A 23,761-nucleotide genomic window follows, 5' to 3' on the forward strand; every position below is an offset into this window, starting at 1 on the left:
TTGATAGCGTCTATAATTTTAGTGACCATGCTTAGAAGGGATTCTATTGTTTGGGGTTTGTTGTTAATGAGGGAGTAGGGATTGTGGGATTTCCTGTGTTTTTGTAAGTGTTTGTATTCTAATATTTGGTTCTTGCTTGATTTCTGCAAATCTGTTTGCCAGTCTGCAAAGCCCTCCTCCAACCATTCATGTCTTTCTTGGGCCATTCTGTTCCACATCACTCCTGCCACTTGTCTGATGTTGTCTTCCCATCTTGTTGTGGTCTTCCTCTACTCCTTTTGCCTTCCTTAGAGTACCATCGTGTCACAATTATATTCCATTTGACGTTCTCTCTTATCATGTGTCCAGCCCATCGCGATTTATGTCTTCTTATCTTTGTAGGTACTTAAAAATCTTCAATGGACTTTTGGTACGTTGATCCATAGTAAATTATAAACTTAACATCTTCGAAGTCGGTAGGAGGAGTCTGTCTTTCTTCTTCTCTCCGTCATCAGTCATTATGTCTTCATAATCACACTTAATACAAAATAAAACAGTTAGATACTTAAATATCCGAAATCTAAAAATTATACTGTTATAGTATATTATACTTGGTATATATTACTTTATTAGCGAGTTTTAATTAAAATAATAAATTTCATATATTCTAAACTAAGTTTAATAAATAGTAACTTATTCAGAACCGGTTATTTTGTCACCGTTTGACGGCTAAACGGTCAAATTTAGATAACGTCACGAGGTCTTGGTCCGAATTTTCATACAAATTGAACGAACGTAATCTGATAACCTCAACTGGCTGGGTTTTTCGATGTCATGGTATGAATAAGCGATGCATATCAGTTGTATGCTGTCGAAAGGCTCGCAAGAAGAGCACATGGTAAGCCAATCATTTAAAATAGGTTCGTTCTTGAACATGTTGTTTGATCATCGAAATTGATTCTTCCAAAAAAAGCGTTTCATATTAATATATCAATTTACTACACCTACTACCATTTAGGTCTGGGGCTCAGAATTCTGTATCTATTCCGTGATCATTTCTTATAGGCAAGTAAGTAATCAGCCTCTGTGCCTGACACACACCGTCTATTTTTTTGGGTAAAGCATGCCCGTGTAACTCACGATGCGATTCACCGTCTGAGCGAGTGTTATATTAGCACATAGACATTCCATTGGTGCACAGCCGGGGATCGAACCTACGACCCTAGCGATGAGAGTCGCATTATGTATTAAATGACAATAGGTCCAATTTAATAATTTCCCTATTACACCTGATTTGGCTAAAGTTCCTAATCTAGTAAATATAACCTATTTATGCGTAAATTTTTGTCTCATTCAGTCTACAAGTCCATTTTGTAAAGGTTATAAGGCATACCTGAGATATAAATCTAAGTAAATAGGTGAATGCAGTACCGCAGTATTGTTTCCAAGAACCAACGTTGTCGTATCTACAAATTAAAAAGCCATTAACTTAAATCTATCGATTTTAAACAAGTCATGAAATTTTAATTTGAATAGCATGTATTTGTTTAAATAGATTTAATATTGTATGTGTATTGAGATATGCATGGTGTTTTGTTTTTGTTTGAATTGACATTAATTGAGTGTACCCAACCGCATTTATTACTTACATTATGCACCTATCCGAAATAGATATTTTTTTATTCCCTAATATTTAAACTTTGGCGATTGTCATTTGATTCAGATTTTTTTAATATAATTCTTTATCTTGCAATCAGTCAGCTAGACTATGAGCTGATGTGTTGAGAGCTGTTTGATTCACTTATTTTTTGTATCGCTTGGGTTATGCTAGACGCATTTAGAAATGGATTAAATTTTATCAAATTTTATTTATAAGTTACGCCCTTATAACTCTTTAGTGAGTGTTTGTGCGTATTTTGAACTATTTATAGGCAAAGTTTTAGTTACCATATTATCAGTCTAACTTCTCTCATTATTCCCTTACTAATTTTATCCTTATCCTTACTGACAATTGTGTACCTTTCTTCATGTTAAGAATATATCGAAATGAGGTGTGTATTAAGGGCTTATTATTACAACCGTTCCTTGTGCTACAACACCTAAGTAGAATAATTTATTAATTCCGAAAGGCTCCAATGTAGTACGGCTACATATCTGTTTTTTTCAAGGATCATGTTTTATCAACTATTTAGTTGACCAGACAGACACCTGGGACCACAATTTAGCACTGTCCGTTTCCATAAAGGCAATGATTAAGTATGCCAAGTTCACATTTCAAGGATCGTCATGCTCGCTTAAATGTCATTGCTTGTGGCGGCGTCCATTCGTCGGGTTGTCTCTCTCCCTAAAATATGGCGAGGGGGCCGATGGCTGGCCATGCGTCATGCTCGTGAACGGGTGCTGCTTGTGGTGACTGGTCGGACTTGAATTCGTGTATGCGGTGATGTTGGTTATTTCGACTATGTGTTCGCGTGTTGTTCCCACGAGAATGTAAGTGCGTGCTCCTATTTCACCATGCCTCCTGCTGATAGAGGACAAATCTTTGTTTTTAATTTATGTTATTATTATTAATTACTTAAAATGTCACATGGAACATGGTGTAATGGTTGCAGCTCCTTACAAACATTTTGTTAAACAAAAAAATGGCGATTAAAAAGAGTGGCGGAGAAAATTTTGACTTTTTGACTTTTACTTTACTTTTAAGGACTACGGAAAAATAACGCGACTAGAAAATACATTTTTGGCAGTAACCAAAAATAAGGAAATTTTTATTAAACCGTGTGGATACAGTATTCAAATCCTATCGTCTTTTAGTTACCTAGGTAACACTAAAAAGGTTTAGGACTGGCCAGTTAGAAACATTGCTAATGAAAACTTTTTTGAATTTCAATTATAGAAATCTTTGGTAACCTAATGTAGTATATTGCATTCATTTGTTTTTGTGAATTGGCGGCAAATCTCAAACTCGTACAAGCATAGAAATATGTACTTTTACGTTTTGTTTTTTATAGTTTTAAACATTGATGATTATAATGAAGCCTTTAATCTGAGGTTTTGAACTATAATATCCTAGTATAAGTTTGCAGTAGAAAGCTGAGGGAGCAACTTTGTTAGCTGTGAGTTTGCTTGTTGTTTACTTGAGAAATGTTAGTTCAGCCATTACTGAGATTAGGTAAACACTAGAAGATTCCTTATACGTTAACTTGATGTACATAGGCTCCTGGAATCTGGTAAAATCTTTATGGCTGGCTAATGAGGCAAAGTTATCTGACAATGGTTTGGAGACACAATTCCTAAGAACAGTTCTAGATTTCCTCCTTCATTTCGTAACTTTTATTAGACAAATGTGATACATATATATATTACTTCAGGCCTCAGTTTCAGTGTGAACTCTCTCAACTGTCAAATTGTTTATGGATTTTGACAATAAGTTCGGTCTTATATTTCATTAATTTTAATGTCATAATAATACATAATCGTTTAATAATTTTATTGATATTTTAATCTTCAATTTTTATATTTTAGGTATTTTAACTAATTATTAAATTGATTATAATTTCAAGGAACATTCGCTTCGCGGCGAATTCGGGGACAAAGCTGAATGTTCAAACAATTAGCTGCATTATCCGCGAGTACTTCGAACACTGCAGGTGAAGCCGAAAGCGGAAGCTCGTCATAAAAGCTTCAGGAAGTCATTGAACTGAGCCGGGCGCCACTCGGTCGGTTATAATAAAACTTTATTGGCCCCATATCAAATACCTGCACGAGCCGACACTTTTCTGTTTTCGTGGAAAACTGTGAAAATTCATTTAATTGCCTTTTTCATTAGATGCGCTACCGTGTTTTACGCCTGTTAACTCTTTTTTCCGTTCATCCGTTCGTTCGAAAGTAGTGAATTTTACTATATTTTGACTTGGATAGTTCAATTATAGTAAAATAAGGTGAAGAGATGGTAGGAAAGCAAACAGTATTTAATTATACTGGTATTATTACGTGCAACTAAGTATTATAAGTTTATATTTAGCTTGTAGCTCGTGTTAAATATTGTACAATGTTAATAATGTACATTGTCGTAGAATAATTTCGCTATTTAGTTGTAGAATCGAAGATCCCTATAACATTCGAATGATTTTAGATTTTAGCAGACAAGGAAGTTCTATTTTATAGGATGACAGATTGTTTAATCCCTTAACATAAAACAATTAATTAAACTAAGCAATATAATAAACATATACTCTTACAAAAAAATGAGCCCATCTCATTTTAGTTTCTGATATCAACAACACTAGTTTTCAGTGCGCTAGGTTATTATAGTGACACCTCAACTACATTTACATAAGAGAGCATACTAGAGTTTTAAAAAGTTAATTTTGTAATACATATATTTATGGTGGTTCTCTGCAACATTTAATGGTTTTTGATAAACTGTAAGATATATGAAACCCGATCACATAAAATAGTTGTCTAGTTAGGATATTAATTTTAATAGTTATCTAATATTGTAACACTAAGTAATGGGTATAAATATTCATTGAGAAATATTATTTGGTTTTCGTTTGAATTTTCTTCTAACAAATATATTTCAAACTATAAAAGTAGCTAAAACAGAAACTGCTTCCTTATTTCTTATTTATAATAAGTAGGTATATAACTCCCCTAGAGAAGAGTTTCGTGGTACTTCACACATATTCATAATTAGCGGATACTTAATGCTGCATAGTCAAACAAATTGTATATTGATTTTAATTTTATATATAATGGAGTGTCTGCTCAGAGTTGTCAGTAGTGAAATGTAATTTCAGCATAAAGTGCAGTTCGTGTAAACAAAATCGCAACGAATTAATATTTGTGGTTGAATAAATTGCGTTAATCAATTAATCCGGTCAAATTAGCCTAAAATTTAGCGGTAAGGTTACAATAATTCGCACTTGGCTGAATATTGGTAGGATTGCTCAATACACTATTATAAAAGAAATGTGAAAAGTCCTCATCGATCCGGCACGTGCAAAAAAATTTACTCCGGGTCAAAGATCACAAAAATGGGTTTTTCGCGATTTTCAGCAAAATGGTAAGTTTTATCATAATAAAATTAGTTTAGACAAAAATTGTAGATCAGAATATAATTATCTATAAAAAATGTCTAAATACTTTTTTTCCTAAGAGCCACCGTTTTTGAGATACCACGATTCAAAAAGTTGAAAGAGTTGTAATCGTCATAATATGCACACGTTTCCACGCCACCTTTGAGGTAGTGTACTTAGCGCTTTTTTTTTAATGTGGTTTCCCCGGTAGGCCTATTCTACTGATCTTTTATGATTCTGTTTAATTTGAAACTATTGAATAACTGTAGATATTGACAAGGGTTGAAAATGATGAAAGGGGTGTAAATTACAAAAAAAAACTTTAGAGGTGTCAAGGGACACCCGGATGGAACGAAATTCCTTTCGATTAATTTATGTTAATTGGTATCATAACAGTATGATAGATTTTCTCGATACCAATCTTACGACGAAAAAAAAGCCAACATCACGAGGTGTTCCCAGGCGGTCACCCATCCAAGTACTGACCTCGCCCGACGTTGCTTAACTTCGGTGATCGGACGAGAACCGGTGTATTCAACGTGGTATGGACGTTGGCCATAGCTAAATCGAAAACGTAAAATATGACAACTATAGCAAAAAGTGTCGTTACAACTTTTGGTCTTAATTTATTCCGTCTAGCCCCCTTTCGCACCGCTCGATAACTTCGTTTCAACAAGACTAATTTAGTTAAGTGATTCCAAAAATAATTTTCATTTCTTATCCCTACAAAAAAGGCAACATCACGAGGTGTTCTCAGGCGGTCACCCATCCAAGTACTGACCTCGCCCGACGTTGCTTAACTTCGGTGATCGGACGAGAACCGGTGTATTACAATAGCAAATAGCAAAAAAGTGTCGTGACATACATTTTTTATAGATAATTATCTGACTTTTTTAACTTTTATGGCACGATCTTGTTAAGTATGTATGTAAGAAAGGCTCTACGAAGCATAAATTTATTACGACCATTATTTAAACATTTTTTTGGAAATTTCCTCCTCTTTCAGAATCTTTTTTTGAAATTTCTTAAATATTTAATAGTTTATTAAATATTGGCAAAAAACGAAATGCCATTTTTTTTTCATCTTTAATTGTTTATAGCTTATGCATTTTTTTATGTGCTAATACACGCTTTTGGCACGTTCTTCTAGACGTCATTCCGGATCCAATGAGCTATCGCACATAATTTTAAGAGCAGTATCTCTATTTTGTACCATTTTCTACTTGTCGACTAGACTATTAGGTATTATTAACATTTTCCTGTGTATTGTTTCCCTGTGCCTTTATAGTTTAACAACATAACTCGAACTTAACTGTTCGTGACTATGCATAACAATTAATATTCACGTGACTAAATTATCGGTTGTTGTACATATACAGGATGGCCAAAAAGTCGTGGATCAAACGCAAATAGGGGATAGATGAGGTCATCAGCGGCAAAAAATTGTTCTACGTTGTTTGTAATTCTTCCTAGAAAGATATTAAAGCGACTCATAGCCACGTGTAATACCTTTTCAGAATCCCTATTAAATGCGCCAAAACTTGTAGTATAGGGCCACTTTTCGGTGGAGTAATTTTTTTTCACAGTGGGGTCCAATCAAAAATTTATGATTTGAAAAAATGTTATATCGTATCACATATTATCTTGAATACACTCAATAAACAACAATAAATAGTATGTCTAACGCAAGAATTCATCAGTACCAATCTAGTGGATATTATAAGAAAGATACAGGATGTAGATATTTTCGAATTTTAAGAAGAATTAGTAAAAAAAAGTCAATTTTCATATAAATACCAAAATAAATCATAACTCTGCATACCTCTACCTTAGAGACCTCCCGTAGAACAATTTTTTGCCGCTGATGACCTCATCTATCCCCTATTTGCGTTTGATCCACGACTTTTTGGCCACCCTGTATAACTAAATAAAATAAAAATACTATTAGACTTTATTATCATTATATTAAAGATATATTTTACTATATTTTTATGTTTTGTTCCTAACAATGGCCTGGCAAGATTTGTTTATAGATAGCTGTTCCTTGATTTTCTTCTTCGGGTAAGATTAAGAGTCAAGTCATAGATAGCTATGACTTTCGTCAAAATCATTTGAAATTTTTGATATATGGGATCCATAATTAGTTCTAAGTCTTTCTTTACTCCTCTTTTTTATCTAAAACTAAGTATATTGCAGTATCAAAAATCTCTTAGCTTTAAAGTCTTTGTCGCCCGAATTAAATAAATTACATATGTAAATTGGTCCAAATAAGCTGGTGTATAAACGATCCAAAAATCTTGTGTATCTGATAGCAATTTGTATTATTAAACTTTGTTATACTCTACATTGAGTAAAATTTCTTAAAAGCCTTTTAATACTTTTCGATAATATTTATTGGTAAATTTTCCTTGAAAACGTAAATGACAGGTGTGGTATCATAGTTTAAAACATGATTGTTTTTAAAGAAATGTCGCACTTAATGGTCATTTGTAATAGCGTGTGAATAAAGTGAATTTAAGATGTATTGGCGTGGTAACGAGTATAATCATAGTAAAGTTATTAATTAACTTTAATATTCTAAGAATTAGTTATACGTGGCGTTTGAACACTCTGTTACCATTTAGGCTTTGATGTGAAGACACGGTTACTTGGTTAACAATATTTTTCAAATTTAAACATATTTTAATAAGCTAAATTTTTTTTCGACTCTTAACAGAGTTAAGTTATTCTGTCAAAGTGGGTAATAATATTTTAACAATGTCCAGAGAAGAAAACATTCCTGATTTGGAAGAGGTATGTAACTTCTTTTTTATTTTTTATTTAAGCATTTATTTGCACTGTGAATCAGTAGTTATTTTATTGAAATGTAAAAAATAGTTTATTTTAAGAGCCGGTGTGACTACGATACGATAATTAATTGGATTATTGGCAAAAACGATGAAGCTTTCCGTAATATTAGCTGAAAGTAGTTCCTGGTTCACACAAACGGATATCATATTTAGAGAACACTCAATTTCTTACATGTATAACTTATTATACGAATCTGACCAATATTGAATCCATTTTAATATAAAAATTATATCGTTAATAATAAAAGTGCTTTTCCATTTAAAATAAGTGATCAGTTCTCTGACGATTTTAGTATGGGTATAAAGGATTTATTTATGAGCATGAGAAAAAAAAAATCAAATGTTATTGCAACTGTAATTAAAAATATAAATATATTATTAATAAATGTCACATTATATGCCAGTTTTGTATGATTTAGCAAATAGTGTATTAAGTGTATCTAGTAATTGAAGATAAAAAAAGTCAGTTTATTAAGGGGATTCGGTTTTAAATAAAAATATATATAAATTCATCGTATTTTTCGAAATAGACATGATAGTGAAATTATGCTTGGAAATTTGTAGTTTTTTGTAACTGTTGTACAAATGAATTTAAAATTCGAGGTTTCAGGAGGTAATTTATAGCAAACGTATATAGATTCAAACCTTTTTTTTCGCTTCCAGTAATTAGAGTCACGTTTAAAATCCAGTTTGGTATTGTACAAAGAAAATAGTAATTTTGGAATCTAATCTGCGCACGTTGTTTCAGGAAATCCTCCTCCCCTACTCCCATATAATTCAAGTGAAGAGCAAAGGAATAAGAAACCGAATAGCTGAGGCCTTTAACCATTGGCTAAAGATTCCTAATGAGAAGATGAAGGAGATAATTGATATTATGGCAATGTGCCATAATGGTACACTTATGTAAGTTGACTTTTTAAGGATACATGAATAAATGTAAATTTATATATATTTTTGAAGTTATACTTCTTTAGGCACGTTATGAAAAATTTATGACAGTGAAATTTTACGATGCGCGCGCACCGTGACACAAAATTAACAGAATGAAGTTGCCCACGGAAGATGCTACGGCATTGGACATAATTTAAAAACAATATTCGAATAATAATAGAATTTATGTTACACTTAGTGTAAGAGAAGAATAATAAATATTTGTTTATTTAATTTTTCAAATGTAAACTGAACTTTATTGACTCCTTTTCCAGTCTTTGGTTATTTAATTGTAATTAATTATTTGCATGCAATCAAAAACTATTTTTAATAATGCCAAAGAAGTATAACTTCTTACGCGCGTACATAAGTACACGCACCCATTTTTTATTTAAGCTAGACTTAATATAGAATTCTGTTTCTATTTTTCTCTAAGCTTAAAGTACTAAGAATATGTCCTTTCTTTGAGGCCATAGCCTGCCATAGTCCTTTACATATTTATGGGAACATTTTCATGCGATCTTTTTCAAGAGAAAAACGGGTATTAATTTGAAAGATACTTATTTACTACTTAATGGTCTGAAATGTGAATGATATAACAAAAATGCGTCCTTATTCACGAAGGAGATAAATACAGTGGATACCAGTAAGATAATAGAACATGTTAACAAACGTTTATAGAAATATTTACAACGGCTGTTTGAAGAACTAATCGAAAACTTCGCCAATTTCTCACTTAAAAGTATATTTCCATCTCTCAGTTTAGACGACATACAAGATGCCGTAGATGTAAGGCGTGGAATTCCCGCTGCCCATAGCGTGTATGGAGTTCCCATGGCTTCCAATACTGCCCTTCATATCATTGTCCTGGCTATGGAAAGGTGCTCTAAATTTGGTCTAGAGGTATTTTTATTTCATATTACTACCGATTTGCTGTAATCTTTTACGTTTTTGAATAACGTGACTTTTTGATGGAAAATTTAAAGTATTTTACTTAAAATTCAAAAACCACTTTTGTACAGCCTTGCGATTCTGTAACTCACTTTTCGAGTGCGAATCGACTTTTCCTTGCGATTCTGTAACTTTGTGAGTTTTTAGAGTGTGATAAAATTTACGGCTCACTTTGGTTAAAGTCGGGATTTGTTTAAGTATTCATGTATGAATGTTTAGATGTTCAGCCTTGCGATTCTGTAACTCACTTTTCGAACTCTTACAGCGATTTTCGCAGCGGCGGTCGCGCAAACAATAAACTTCAAGCACCCTCCTTATCAGAATGCCAAATCGTAAAATGACTGCTTCACGACTGATTTGAGCGTGACCGCCGCTGAAAAAACCGCTGTGAGAGATCGAAAAGTGAGTGACAAATCGCAAGGCTGAAGTGTTGTAATACTTCTGAACATCTAAACAGTAGGTAAACAATCGTAAGCAAAAAAGAGAGCGGTCTCTTTTCACATATGCCCGTAGTTGAAAATAGCATTTCATGTTTCACTTATTCGATTTTTATTACCAGGCACTGAAAGTGTTCAATGAACAAGCACTCAAAATAGTAAGAGGTCAAGGTAAAGAAATATATTGGAGAGACATGTTTGTCTGCCCCACAGAAGCTGAGTATAGGAGGATGACAGAACAAAGTATGGGCCAATTTATTAATATTAATGCTTAATATTTTTGGGTTTTTAGGTTTCGTTTATAAAATACTAGCTGTATTGCTTGCTTATACCTTTTGAAGTGAAACTTCTTTATCGGGGTTGGAAAAAAATTTAGTGTAACATTTTTTCGTTACGCGTCACATTTTTCCGTTACGCGCCATCTTTTGAAGTGTAACTTCTTTATCGACGAATGGGAGAAATTTTGTAGCAGGTTACGCGCCATGTTGCTTTTTGAAGTCAAACTTCTTTATCGGCGTTGGAAAAAAATTTACACACATTTGTCACATTTTTCGGTTACGCGCCATCTTTTTCTTGTCCCTACCACGGTTGATCCGAAGAGATTCGAAGTCATTAGTAACAAAAATATATAATAACGATAACAATGATAGTAATACTAATAATTCTATTACAATTAATGAAATTCTGTAATAATCTTAGTACTACATAGTAGTACAGTAATAAGTTAAAATGAAATATTTGTATTTGTATTCATGTCTATGATAATAAAAGCCTTTTGTTAAACTGTATCTAATTTAACTTTATTTAACCAATTTCTGTAAAGTTGCATATAGTAGATCATTTTTCGAAAAATAAGGTCATAAAGAAGTTTCACTTCTTACGTGTGTACACCTAGTACACGCACACATATTTTTTTTCTATGCATTCTTCCTATATTGCCTCTAGCAAAGTTTTGCGACACTAAATAGATACCGTTATTATATTTTTGTGCATGTCAATATACTATGGAACATATTTGCTAAATTCGGTTGTACGAAATAGTGAAATCTATAATATTACCAGTACCATTATTGCAGAAACAGGAGGAATGCTGAACATAGCCGTTAGACTGATGCAGAGCTTCAGTGAGGATACTAATGATTATACGGATTTAGGGAAGAAATTCGGATACTATTTTCAATTAATTGATGACTACTGCAATATTGGACAAACTGAGGTATGTTAATTGTAATTTTTGAAGTTATACTTCGTTTGGCGCGTTAGGGAAAAACTATGAGAGTATAGTATTGTCTTTTACTAACATAACTTTTACACATTTAAAGAAAACACTTTTTTAACGGATTGAAGCTATGTATTATTATAAACTTATTAATATTTTACATAATTTAAATTTTTTTCCGAAGTTTTGCGTGCTTTGCAGCGTGCGTGGTCACGGTGACTGAAGACAAAAGGTGTAATACATAGCTTCAATCCGTTAAAAGTGTTTTCTTTAATTATGAGAGTAACTCTTTACGATGCGTGCGCACACCGTCACAAAAAACCGACACCCTGAAGTTAGCATAGTCAACATTTTAAAATAAAAAACGTCCATTTCTTTAATTATGTACAAATATTTTTTTGGGATATTTAAATAAACTTTACTTAACTAGATAATGCGTTATAAAAAACTTTCAATGTATTAGTATAAGTATATAGGTACCTTTTTTCTATTGTTTGTTAGTTTTTCAACAAACGTAGAATAAGGCGAAAAATAACATTTTTAAAAAGATTTTTATCTTGTCATGTTAAAGAAGTATTACTTCTAACGCGTGTATATAAGTACAGACACATGTTTTTACACTTTTTATAATAATTGAATTGAATTATTTTCATACCAACGTGTCGCTGTTTTATATCTGATAAAATATTATGTAGTCACAGTTTTTGTCCGTTCAATGTTATTTAAATGCCTAGTACTCGCAAGTTCAAACACTTTTAACGAAACTTTTTGAATACAAAAACTAGGCTAGGGTTTCTGAATCAGTTCATATTATATTATATAGGCCAGTAGGTGACCAGGCTTCTGTGCCTTTCACCTACAATTTGGTAGATTTTTGTGTTAATCAAATATCTTAAAAAGAGTGGCGGAGAGTTTATTGCCAGTTTTTCTCTTCCGTTCTACGCCATTGATTTGAGAACTGGCACTAAATGTAAAGTTATAAGGATTTCATATACATTTCTTTTTTGACTATTAAATATGTGTACATTGTGTTACCTATATGATTAAATGATTTTTGACTTGACTTGAAATCGTGCCTTTAATTTGTCTAACTTGTTAAAACCGTAACATGCAATTGCTATTTATTAGAACAAGTCGGGTTCTAAATCCGGGTACAGCGGAACACGTTGGTCTGGTTTTTCACTTTAGTCCAAATAAATCTTAACGATTTTTGGTTTAAATGTCATAGTTTACTAATTATTTTATTGACGCCGGACCTCTCAACTCCAATTTAGTCTAAAGTTAATCCCTATAAAAACTGTCAGTGCTTTGGTTTTTTTATAGAAAGGGCAAACGAACAGGAGTCTCCCCAGAGAATTTTAAATTGCGTTTGTTCAACAACAACTTTCAGAATTGACATTCATTAGTAGACCAGTGCCGATAATTTTTGAAACCTAAAAAAATTACAGTAGGATGAAACCAAGGAAGGGGTAGGGGGGGGGGACCCCCTACCCCTTCCCGACCTCAGATCGACCGTAATTTATATTTCCTTTCATTTTGATCATATTCCCCTGCTTTTCTAATGGGTTTCATCCTACTGTATTTTTTTCACTTTTTATTTATTTTAAAGGCTATCTGCACTGGTCTATAGACTGTCGTTAGATAGACAGAATTTTTTTATTGACATTTATTTTTTTGTTTTTCAGAAGTTAGAAGAATGCCCTGATAAGGTAAGATAACGTGTACTTTAATACCACGTTGTATGTTAGAGTAACAAGTAAACTTACGAAGTTTTTTGAGAAAAGTCGGAGAAAAATTCTCACCGCAAGATATCTTTCATGTTCTTCTCTAAAATACCCTTTATTCAAACTGGCTATCATTTTATGACCACAAAAGGTTGTCAGGGAAAAGTAATCTATATATATAAAAGAAAGTCGTGTTTGTTACAACACTTATAACTCGAGAACGGATGGACCGATGTTAGTTATCTCTTTTTAGTGGATTCTTCTCCGCTCCGAATAGCAGAATAAGTAATAAAATATCGGATAAGTTATCAAATAAGAAAAAAAATAATTAATTAATTTTACGAATGCAAACTGCATGTGGTGCCATCTGTTGACAAAATTACGGATATAAAAGAAACCTATCACTTTCTTCTTGCGCCGGATAACAAAACAAAAAATGTTGTATATCAAAAAGTTCTTTAACATGCAGTCTCGCAATATTAGCGCTAGAGAGAGGAGGCCTAAAGTGTAAAACCGTCATTCTTTTTTCGCAATGGCAAGCAATAAAACATTTCTGTATTTGGAAAAAAGTTGTATTAATGTTATTACCTCAAATAAATCCTAAATTAAGTTTAACTAAAGTTTAAACTATATTATTAGAATGTTAAGCGGAACGAAGTTCGCTGGGTCCGCTAGTTAGAAATAATCTCGAAGACAAATCACAAACAAAAATAGGCTTATAGATAATAATATATTATGTTACTAAATAAGGAATATATTTTTAGGTGTTGCAAGATTATTACATGGATTTGACAGAAGGAAAGTTCACAATACCTATAATACACGCAATAAGAACCGGTAAAGGAGAGGCTGTTTCGAGTATCCTTTTAAAACTAACTACGAAGATCGAAGGAGTTACAGTTTAGAATTTTAAACTCGAAAACTTACTTTAATCCTAATTAATTAAGTTTCGTCTTTTGTTTGGCCATGACTCGCTTTTAAGTTATCGACTCGAATTACTTATTAAACAGATATCTTGTATAAATATTTAAAAAACTAAGTTCAGTCTTAAGGGATTTAACATGAATTTAGGTTAGCTCTAGTCGCCTGAATGTCAAATATCATTCACCTCAAATGTTGAGGGCGATTATAATTTAGCCGCCCAAACATTTTTTCGTCACAGACAATTTCTGTCACTTTATTACTTACAATTTTTTTATTGTTTTAAATATAATAGGGGGGCAAACGAGCTTGCAGGACGACCAAAAAGGGCAGTCTTCGCAGCCCATTTTTAGTGGGTGAGTTGCCGGCCTTTTAGGGAGGACACTCGATTTTAAAAAATTTGGAGGTCGTATCTCTGAGGGAAGATCCCCATTGGGAGTCGATTCCACAGTTCGCTAGTTCGCAAAAGAAAATGTCTTGTGAAACGGACTGTGGAAGACCTCCAACCATCAAGATAATGTTGGTGAAATTTAGAGCTCGTACGGCTCGTACGGTGTTAAAAAGAGGCAGGAGGGATCAAGCCAAACATTTCTTCCGAACACTCTTCTTAGTATACAATGTTAACGATTCTAGCACACCTGTCAGCGAAGTACAGTGTCACTGGCCACATAGTTTTCTTGACCGGTAAGAGCGTTGCTGTCATGGATATTAGTATTGCCAGTTAATAATAATTATATGTGGAATAATTTAAAGTTATGCAGGCTTTGTTAATAATTTATTGAAATGCACGCACCACGATTGCATAATAGATGTGTACTCTATGTGTGATTTCTAATTCCTAATATTCAAGTAATATTTCTTAACTAATACTCAAGGTATACTTAAACAGAAAACAACTAATTTAGACTTAAAACGTTACTGCGTGTCTGTTTTGGAGGATCTTGGCAGTTTGGAGTACACAGAAAAGCTTATTCGAGACTTGGAAGCCCATTTGCGAAGCGAAGTAAGTTTATATAAAATTGTTATTTCTTAAAACAGTATTTATGTGTCTGTATTTATTACTTTGTTATATTTAATATCTATTATTAACAATGGGTAACAAGCTTTGGAATAACATCGGAATTTTTAATTTTAATTAAATTATTTAAAAACCACGGATCAGTAAATCTTTGAAATGAATGAAATCTGAAATGAAAAATGAAAAAGAATGCCTCGTAAAAATCACGACTGGTTTGAGCGCGACCGCCGCTGCGAAAACCGCTGTGCAAGTTACAGAATCGCAAGGATGATCTTTATCTCGTCTCACATTACTAACGTAACCGTGGTAGAACTCCAATTGGTTTTATATAGGGCCATCGTGTTATATAAGGTACACCCTATTGTTCTACAATACTAAAATATTCCTTTATTACAGATCCGTCGCCTCGGTGGTAACCCACTTATGGATGCAGTACTGGACCAATATCACGTTTAAACAGAAATCTGTATGGACTATAGTATCGTCATAATCGTGATAATAATAATTATGATCATTATTATAAATCAAATATACTTAATTATATCTGTTACTATAAATGTGTATTAACATTTTATAGGAATAATAATAATACATTCTTTATAAAAAATGCTTATTACTTCCAAACTTATTGTTTATATGTGATCAAACATATGTGATTAAACATATGTGATATTCGATGATATAAAAATAACATATATTTTAGGATATTAGCAGTGCAATAGTGCATATTATAATTCAACCGAAGGCTTTTAATCTCGCAATCAATGGATTTATTTGCACAATTAACACTTGATACGGTAAAAGCAAGCATTGTGAGTGAACTATCATGTCTTAGACCCATAAAATTACGACATGTTATAGCATAGAAGGCGTTGTGATTATGTCTAATTAATATAAATTATAAAAAAACAAATGCAGTCTACAACGCTAGTGTTTATGTGTGTGTGCGCCAGTGGATATATATTATTACCGATTAATTTATTAATATAACTAATTAAAATACATATATTGCTATTAGTTACATTAATTATGGTGTATAAAGTTGTATTATTTATTATTTCATTCTGACGAGTATCCAGGACACTGCGTCTTTCCGCCTGGCAGACGTCCAAATAGGATACAGTCGGCAATGATTTGTCTGCAATAGTTATTTCCGGTATGCACCATATTACAAATTTGCGCCCAAATCTGCTATTTAGAATCAGACTGGTCAGAGTAACTGTTAAATCATTTCAGTTCCGTTACATTTAGGATACGTAAAGTATGATTGTGTAGTCAACAGCATTTATATTCGAATGAGTAGACACGCAACATATTATTACGTTTATTTATCCTGTTACAGTCAAACATAATCATAATTAAGCGAATAAATAAAAATAAATAAATAATTTGTTTTAAATTACTCCCCCCCATTAACTACTCTAAATGCAACGAAATGTATATAAAGAAATTGCAGTGCCACATATCACGCTCCTCTTTTGGCACGTACTGAGTAGAATAATAATAATGTGATTATTCGTTATAGTTACAGATGCTTTACAATTATTGTTAATGAATAAAAATCGATATTTAGGGACTTTTTTCGATAAGATCAAGTTTCTCTTATGGCGCGTCTAAACGGGCCATGTTTTGCTGCAATTGATGGCTGCAACACTGTGGCCGGCAACATTGCAAACAATAGCAGCCACACTATGCAATATTGCAGTAATGTCCCGGCCATATAGCCAAACATGTTTTGTATAGCCACATATGGCCGATAATGGCCGGACGATCGCTAGGCATAGAATAGAATAGAATAGAATAGAAATATGTTTATTTCCCTAGTTCTTAATATGTTACATTATGTCCACAGGTCGATGGTGTATTCGGCCTGTGGGTGTGTCAGCTACTTACAGACTACATATGTTTGTCTCAGAGAGATCTATATAAGTGTCGTGCAGTGTGTGCTGTGAGCTTGTTAAATTGTGCGGAATAAATTTATAATGTTGTTATATATTGTCTTATCCTACTTACAGCTAATTATAATCTATGGGGACGCGGAGCGGTCGTTCGCTTGCTGAGCAGCCGACTCCTGTCTTTTTTTGATACATAATCTATTTCACCTAATCTAGTATTAGTTAGTAGGGGGTTGTGCTGTCCGTATCCGAGGTAGGCTCCACCAGGGGTCTCTAGATCCTCGATGTGCATCTCACGGAGTCGACGCAGCATGTCCTCGTTTAGGTCTTGTGCACGGAGATGCCATGGATCCCAATCTAGCATATCCCAGAGTATCGAGGTTTCTAGGCGTCTTGGGAATTGTCCGCTGGTTTTGGATCGCTAGGCTATCGAATTCAACTGCAATATTGCACAGCCAGTTCTATTGTTGTTTCAGTCACTCTCTTTGTTATGGCACAGTGTATCCTTTTCTACGCGACATGACGTTTGCTATGAGTGAAGTGTGCCTGTTGCTATATTCTGTGTTTTGCGATCAGCTGTATTTGGCGATACGTAAAAATTACTGCTTTTGACATTCTAGTTCTTGAATAATTTATTATCAAGACATATTTCTAGACTCAAATTGTCTACAGTTTCACGCCTATTTAAGTAAGGTCGAATCCACAATCTCTTCTTTTTCTGTTTCTTTTTTAAAACAATATAAGCTGCTGGGACAAGTGTGATTTCGTCAGCCATTGTTGCCGGTTTGTGTAGCCCGTTTAGGAGTCTGCATCATGGGCCATACTATTGCAGACATATTGCAACACATTGCCCAGCCATAGATTGTTCGGCCATCAGCTGCATTAAAATATTTTTCTAATGGCCGGACAATTAGTTGCCAACAGTGCAGCCATCAATTGCAGCAAAACATGGCCCGTTTAGACGCGCCATTATTATATCAAGATTTAAATATTGCAAATTTCAGGTATAAAAATAAAATTTGGGCTCTTTGAAACGCATTTTTCTTCTTTTAAATAGTTATTCAGAAAGAAGGGTCCGGGGTGAATAGGACACTCAATGAAAATACAACATATAAATATTAAAATAAATTGAAAACAGGCAAGTTATACCATCAGTATTCTCTAATTAAAAGCCGCAGCGTAATTAATAAGCAAATGGGATGATAGACATTTTTCATTAGTTCCACTCCATTTCATTTAAATCAGCTGACATAATGGAGGGTTCGATCGATCACGACCTTGAGGTCAGCGACCTTTATTGCCGAAGAGCCTCCCAACCCATATACCTGCGCCATTATGAAAAGGGATCGGGTTACTTCGTTTAATATATAAGCTGTTTTTGTTGAACCCTTTCCAAAGTTTGACAACGGTCATACTGAAATTAGGGGCAAATCACAAAGGTTTTCGTAATTCAAAATTAAGGTTCTATGAATGTTCTTATTCTTTAATATATTATAGAATTTGTATTGATTGTTTTATAATGACACAGTATTTATGGTTTACATGCACACCTACTCATTTGTTATTTACTTTTGTCATCATATAAATATATTTATTTTAATTTTTTTAAGCTTTGTCAATCCCTTTTATTCTGTTGAATTAAGTTTAGAAGGATTTATTTACAGCAACATAATAATTAATTTAAAGTGTAGTAAATCAAGATAGGTGGATAATTGTCTGAGTACGGGGTTTTAAAAAATTAGGTGTAGTTGAAGCTGTAATCCAGATTACAGCCTTACATGATTTAGTCCTCAATAAAACCTCTGCTAGGGGTGTCATTATGTTAACACTTGTATTTTGCTTAAGTCTTTTTAAGTTAATTTCATGGAGGATGAGAAAAATAATTAATGCAGTTACGACAAGAGCACGATGAATAAATCCTTACGAGTTCTTGACATTACTGCAAATAGAACTTTAAAAAAGCTACAATGGAAAAATAAACCGTGGTCCTCTCTCTCTTAGCTGCCATTCCTCTTTCGCTCGCTTCTTTGCTGCTCTCCTTCACATTGTCTATCTTTTCAACACCCATAAATTCAGCGATATTTTTAAGCGTAGAAGATACCTATAATCTGCTACTTTTTCGTAACTTTATAGACGTATCTAGGCCGGGCAGAGAGTGTGGGATCTGTTAATAACGTAAACGTATAGCAAATACTGTGATTGAAAGACGTCTCTACATTGAAACTATTAACATCAGCAATGTACAAAAAATGTGTTACACCATACAATAAGTTTATAAAACCTTTCTCTCATATAATTATTAAATACATGTTGACAACCCTACGTTAAGGTTCAAAGGTTGCAGAATCACCAGACATAAAGCCGTTAGTAGGTTACGTACACAAATCAATATCAGTGTAATTCGATATTAATTTAGTGAAAACGTATGAGACGCTCTAAGGCTTCTCGCGAGAGCAATGAGAATAACAATTTATGTAAAGCAGGTCATATATTACCTGGCTATTGTGTACTCTAGACATTGAAATTGCACGTAATATTCTATTTAGGTTCACAGAATTGTTACAGAATAATATGTGTTTCATTTTCCACTGTCACATGACAGTTTGCAATAGTCTATTAAAGTACCACGTTTTTAGTCTAGTCGACAAGTTGAAAATGGAACAAAATAGAGATACTGCTCTTAAAATTATGTGCGATAGCTCATTGGATCCGGAATGACGTCTAGAAAAATGTGCTAAAAGCGTGTATTAGCACATAAAAAATTGCAAAAGTTATAGACAATTAAAGATGAAAAAAAAATGGCATTTAGTTTTTTGCCAATATTTAATAAACTATTAATATTTAAGAAATTTCAAATAAAGATTCTGAAAGAGGAGGTATGTATTCAGGACTTATTATTTTAGTATGAATTGTGCATCGACGGCCACCGAACCGTTCCTAATGGTACATATCAAATGCTAATTATTTTAATACCTTTAGTATCAAAGGGAGCGTTCAAGTATTACGTAACGAATTTGGGGGGGAGGTCGTTTTGTAAAACGTTACGTTGCGAGGCGAGAATTGAATTACGCGTTATTGTTAATATTATTTTTGACTTTCCAGTACTTGACCAGTACTTTACCACATAATGGTAACTTTTATGTATAAAGAGTCACTAGGTGGTCACGAAACGTTTTACTATACTTGGGTACAGAAAAACGTTACGGCGCGTTACATGGGGGGGGGGGGGGGCAAAAATTTCCAAAAATTGCGTAACGTAATACTTGAACGCTCCCAAAGATATAATGAACGGAAAATTGTTGTCTTCAATCAGGCTTCGTGATTGACCAATTTTGTAAATAAATATCACATCAGCTTTGTTACTTTTACATGGTATTAACTTTGTGACGTAACAATCAATTGCGTTTTATTGTCAAACGTGTCAAAAGGCTTCCAATATCGCCACAAAGAGTACGTTCAATTTCACAATGGGCTGTCAGCGGCGCATTGTGCTGTGAAAATGTTAAACATTCGCAGTAGACCTATTTTAGTGTCTGCAAGATTTAGTTTTACATGTATACTACATTTGAAGCGAGTTATTATTCTATTTTTGAAATCAAGAGTACATACGAAGAAAATATAAATTTAATGCAAATTCACTTTCCCCATTTTCCCTTAAATCGTTGCGGTTGTCTAAATAATATTTTGCATTACGCAGGTTGGCCTTGTGACAAGTATCATTATGACTGCATGAATGGGTGTATTTATGTATACATTGAACGCTATTTCATACGATGTAGGCAAATAGTGTGAGGAAGCTGACATGTCCTAAAAAATTATGACTTGTGTCAGGCACGGATAAAATGATTTAAGTGCAGTCTAAGGTAAAAAAAAAGGTAATAAAAATTAATGAAATTGATTTTATATACAGAGTATTTGTTACATTTGATAAATTAATACAAAAATATACGTAACTTCGATGAGTATTATTTATATTTTAGTCACCCAAATTCTGTAGCATATCAGCTACGGCTGACAGCCTACGAAGTTTCGTAGCATTATCGAATACTATGTTATAACAATGTAATTGTTCAGATTGGGTCCACAAGTAATGAGGATTTTCCGCAGCGTATGCGATATTTTTATTAGTTTTTGTAGTACAGATATTTTTACACTCACGCTACTAACTATAATCATTTCCTAATAGGCAAATCCCTAATAAGCATTCCTGATGTTAATTACGATTATCAGAAGATTGTTCCCGGATGGTATAAGACACAAAAGATGATTCAAGATATTTGAAGATTTAAGACCGAGTATCTCAATACCATGCAGCAAAGATATAAATGGCAAAACAACATTAATTCAGCCCCAAATATTGAATACATTGCCATTAGTAAAGAAGACGACTTACCACCTACTTAATGGCTATTAGGTTGTGTCAAAGAAGTCCATCCCGGAAGTAATGCCTTGGTAACAAATGCCTTAAGATGTAAAGATAACAACACATTGAAGGGACTAGTATCAAAGGTATTGATGTTACCAAAGGAGAAGGATATAATATAGTTTTCATGCGTTTTTATGAATACAGTCCACTATTCTAAAGTTAAAGCATTATTTTTTTTGTATAAAGTTAAGTAAGAAGTTTACGTCCAATATCATGTAAAGCTTTAAGTTTAAAACAAATATAAATGAAGTGAAGAGAGAATACGTGTTTACTTTTAACAAAATTTTACTATGAGTTATTTAAAATTAAAACATACGTGATCGAACAGGTTGCATTATACTTTTTTGAAAATATTCTATAACCTACATTAATCAAGGTTAATATTAGATTCTAATGCTGAAAATTTGTTTCAAATCAATCCAGTAGTTTTGGAGCCTATTATAGGCTAACAAATAATCAAATCTTTCCTCTATATATACTATATATACATTTACCCGATATTACTCCCATACAAAGTGTATTTAAGATAGTTTCCTTAACTATTTCAAAAGTTACATGCTAACAATGACGTTAATGGAAATTGAAACTTGATATAAGTGCATTCAGAGCGAGAGCTACAATGGCGTCACTACACATTGTTACTACCTGTCTTTCTAATGTAGGAGCCTTTTCAACACTGAAGACTAGAAAGTGTTTCTAATAATAACTTTCAGTATTGTTCTTCTTTCACATTATTTTTGGAACTATATTTATATTGTTATCAGCCGCTAATATGGTGTCTGTCTCACGAGAATGTTATGTCCAAATTTAATTCTAAGGTTTCGTTTATGGTGTTGAACAGTTTTTAATGAAATTTAGTGCTGCTATTATAAAATATTTATTGGGATAGAAAATTAGAGTACGCTTTCTTAAAAACTTCATGTAATATAAAAAAATCTTGATAAATAAATAAACAGATTATTTTAATTACGGAATTAAAATAATTAAACCAACAGATCAAGATTCTCTTAAACATAAATACTTTTGTTAAGTTTTTATTCAAAGTATATTAGTATACATATATTTTATAATTAAAAATGGAAACATAGAAAACTAAAATAAATTTAATAATATTGTTTTCTCAAGGTAAATAGTGACTATTTCAAAGATCGTCACGAGATAGTATAAACAGTGATCTAATAACATTCTAAGCCCTCAAGACTAAAACCAAACAGCCTGAGGCGACGCGTAATGAACAATTTAATTAAAATTCCACTTCGCACTAAAAATAACTTTAATATAACTTTGAATCCTGATTTATTTTGTTCGTACGTAATTGCATGTTATTGGTAAATGTCAATTATAGATCTCCAATACCATGCAACGAGTATATTTCACCAATACTCTCAATTTTTTGTTGATTAGTACGTCTTAAGATAGCTGTATACTATAGTTAAATACGGACGATTTCTGCATATCTATTACAGTTAACTTTTTAAAATCTTTCACGGTAGTAAACCATTTTTGGTTGTTGATTATATTATACATCTTTATATATATAATTCTTCTGTGAGTGTGTATGTCACTGAACTTCTCTCAAACGACTGGACCGATTTTGATGAAATTTTTTGTGTGTGTTCAAGGGGATCTGGGAATGGTTTAGATTCACAAATCAGCCCGGCAGGTGGCGCTGCAGTCGGTACTTTCATACTTTAATATCCTAATAGCTTGAAATATCATGCAGGACAACGTCTGTGGGGTCCACTAGTATTTTATATAAGAATAACTTAATTTTAAAAATAGATTAGGCAGCATAACACATATGGATAATTTCAAGCTCAATATGGGATAACAGTGTTATGTTCTTACTTTCAACTTACTTTATATCCTATTAATATGTGTTTGCGTGTTGTTCCCACGAGAATGTAAGTGCGTACTCCTATTTCACCATGCCTCCTGCTGATAGAGGACAAGTCTTTGTTTTTTTTTTTAATTTATGTTATGTGCTGGAACAAACATATGTTTAACTATTATCACATTAGTGAACTTGAGCTTTATAAACGTCACAGCTCAACCAATCAGGGTGGGACGAGTCAGCGGTATAATGTTATAAGAACTCTTTAAAGTCTCCTTCAGTCAAGAGCTGGCAAGATGCCAATATAATATAGTGTATCTGGTTAGTTTGATATCCTAACTCCTTATGAGGGTACATCAAACACGTTTCAGCAATAAAGCGAGACAGTCTATCTATATATATAAAATTCTCGTGTCACAGTTTTCGTTGCCATACTCCTCCGAAACGGCTTGACCGATTTTGATGAAATTTTTTGTGCTTATCCGGTATCTATGAGA

General features: G+C 33.1%; 1 protein-coding gene and 1 non-coding gene across 2 annotated transcripts; one reads left to right on the top strand and one right to left on the bottom strand.

Moving 5' to 3' along the window:
- Positions 1-5,497: 5,497 nt before the first annotated feature.
- On the bottom strand, positions 5,498-5,616 carry LOC125050734. Its single transcript, XR_007117188.1, has one exon. It is a non-coding gene; the product is annotated as a 5S ribosomal RNA (ribosomal RNA).
- A 2,045-nt stretch (positions 5,617-7,661) lies between these two features.
- On the top strand, positions 7,662-15,616 carry LOC125050648 (geranylgeranyl pyrophosphate synthase-like). Its single transcript, XM_047650620.1, has 9 exons — positions 7,662-7,853; positions 8,658-8,812; positions 9,601-9,742; positions 10,350-10,470; positions 11,304-11,443; positions 13,132-13,155; positions 13,935-14,028; positions 14,967-15,094; positions 15,506-15,616. The coding sequence occupies exons 1-9, from the start codon at positions 7,818-7,820 to the stop codon at positions 15,563-15,565; spliced, it is 900 nt and encodes a 299-aa protein (XP_047506576.1). The 5' UTR covers positions 7,662-7,817; the 3' UTR covers positions 15,566-15,616.
- Positions 15,617-23,761: the final 8,145 nt, after the last annotated feature.

This window comes from Pieris napi, chromosome 6 (genome assembly GCF_905475465.1).
Source record: "Pieris napi chromosome 6, ilPieNapi1.2, whole genome shotgun sequence".
Lineage (NCBI taxonomy): Eukaryota > Metazoa > Arthropoda > Insecta > Lepidoptera > Pieridae > Pieris > Pieris napi.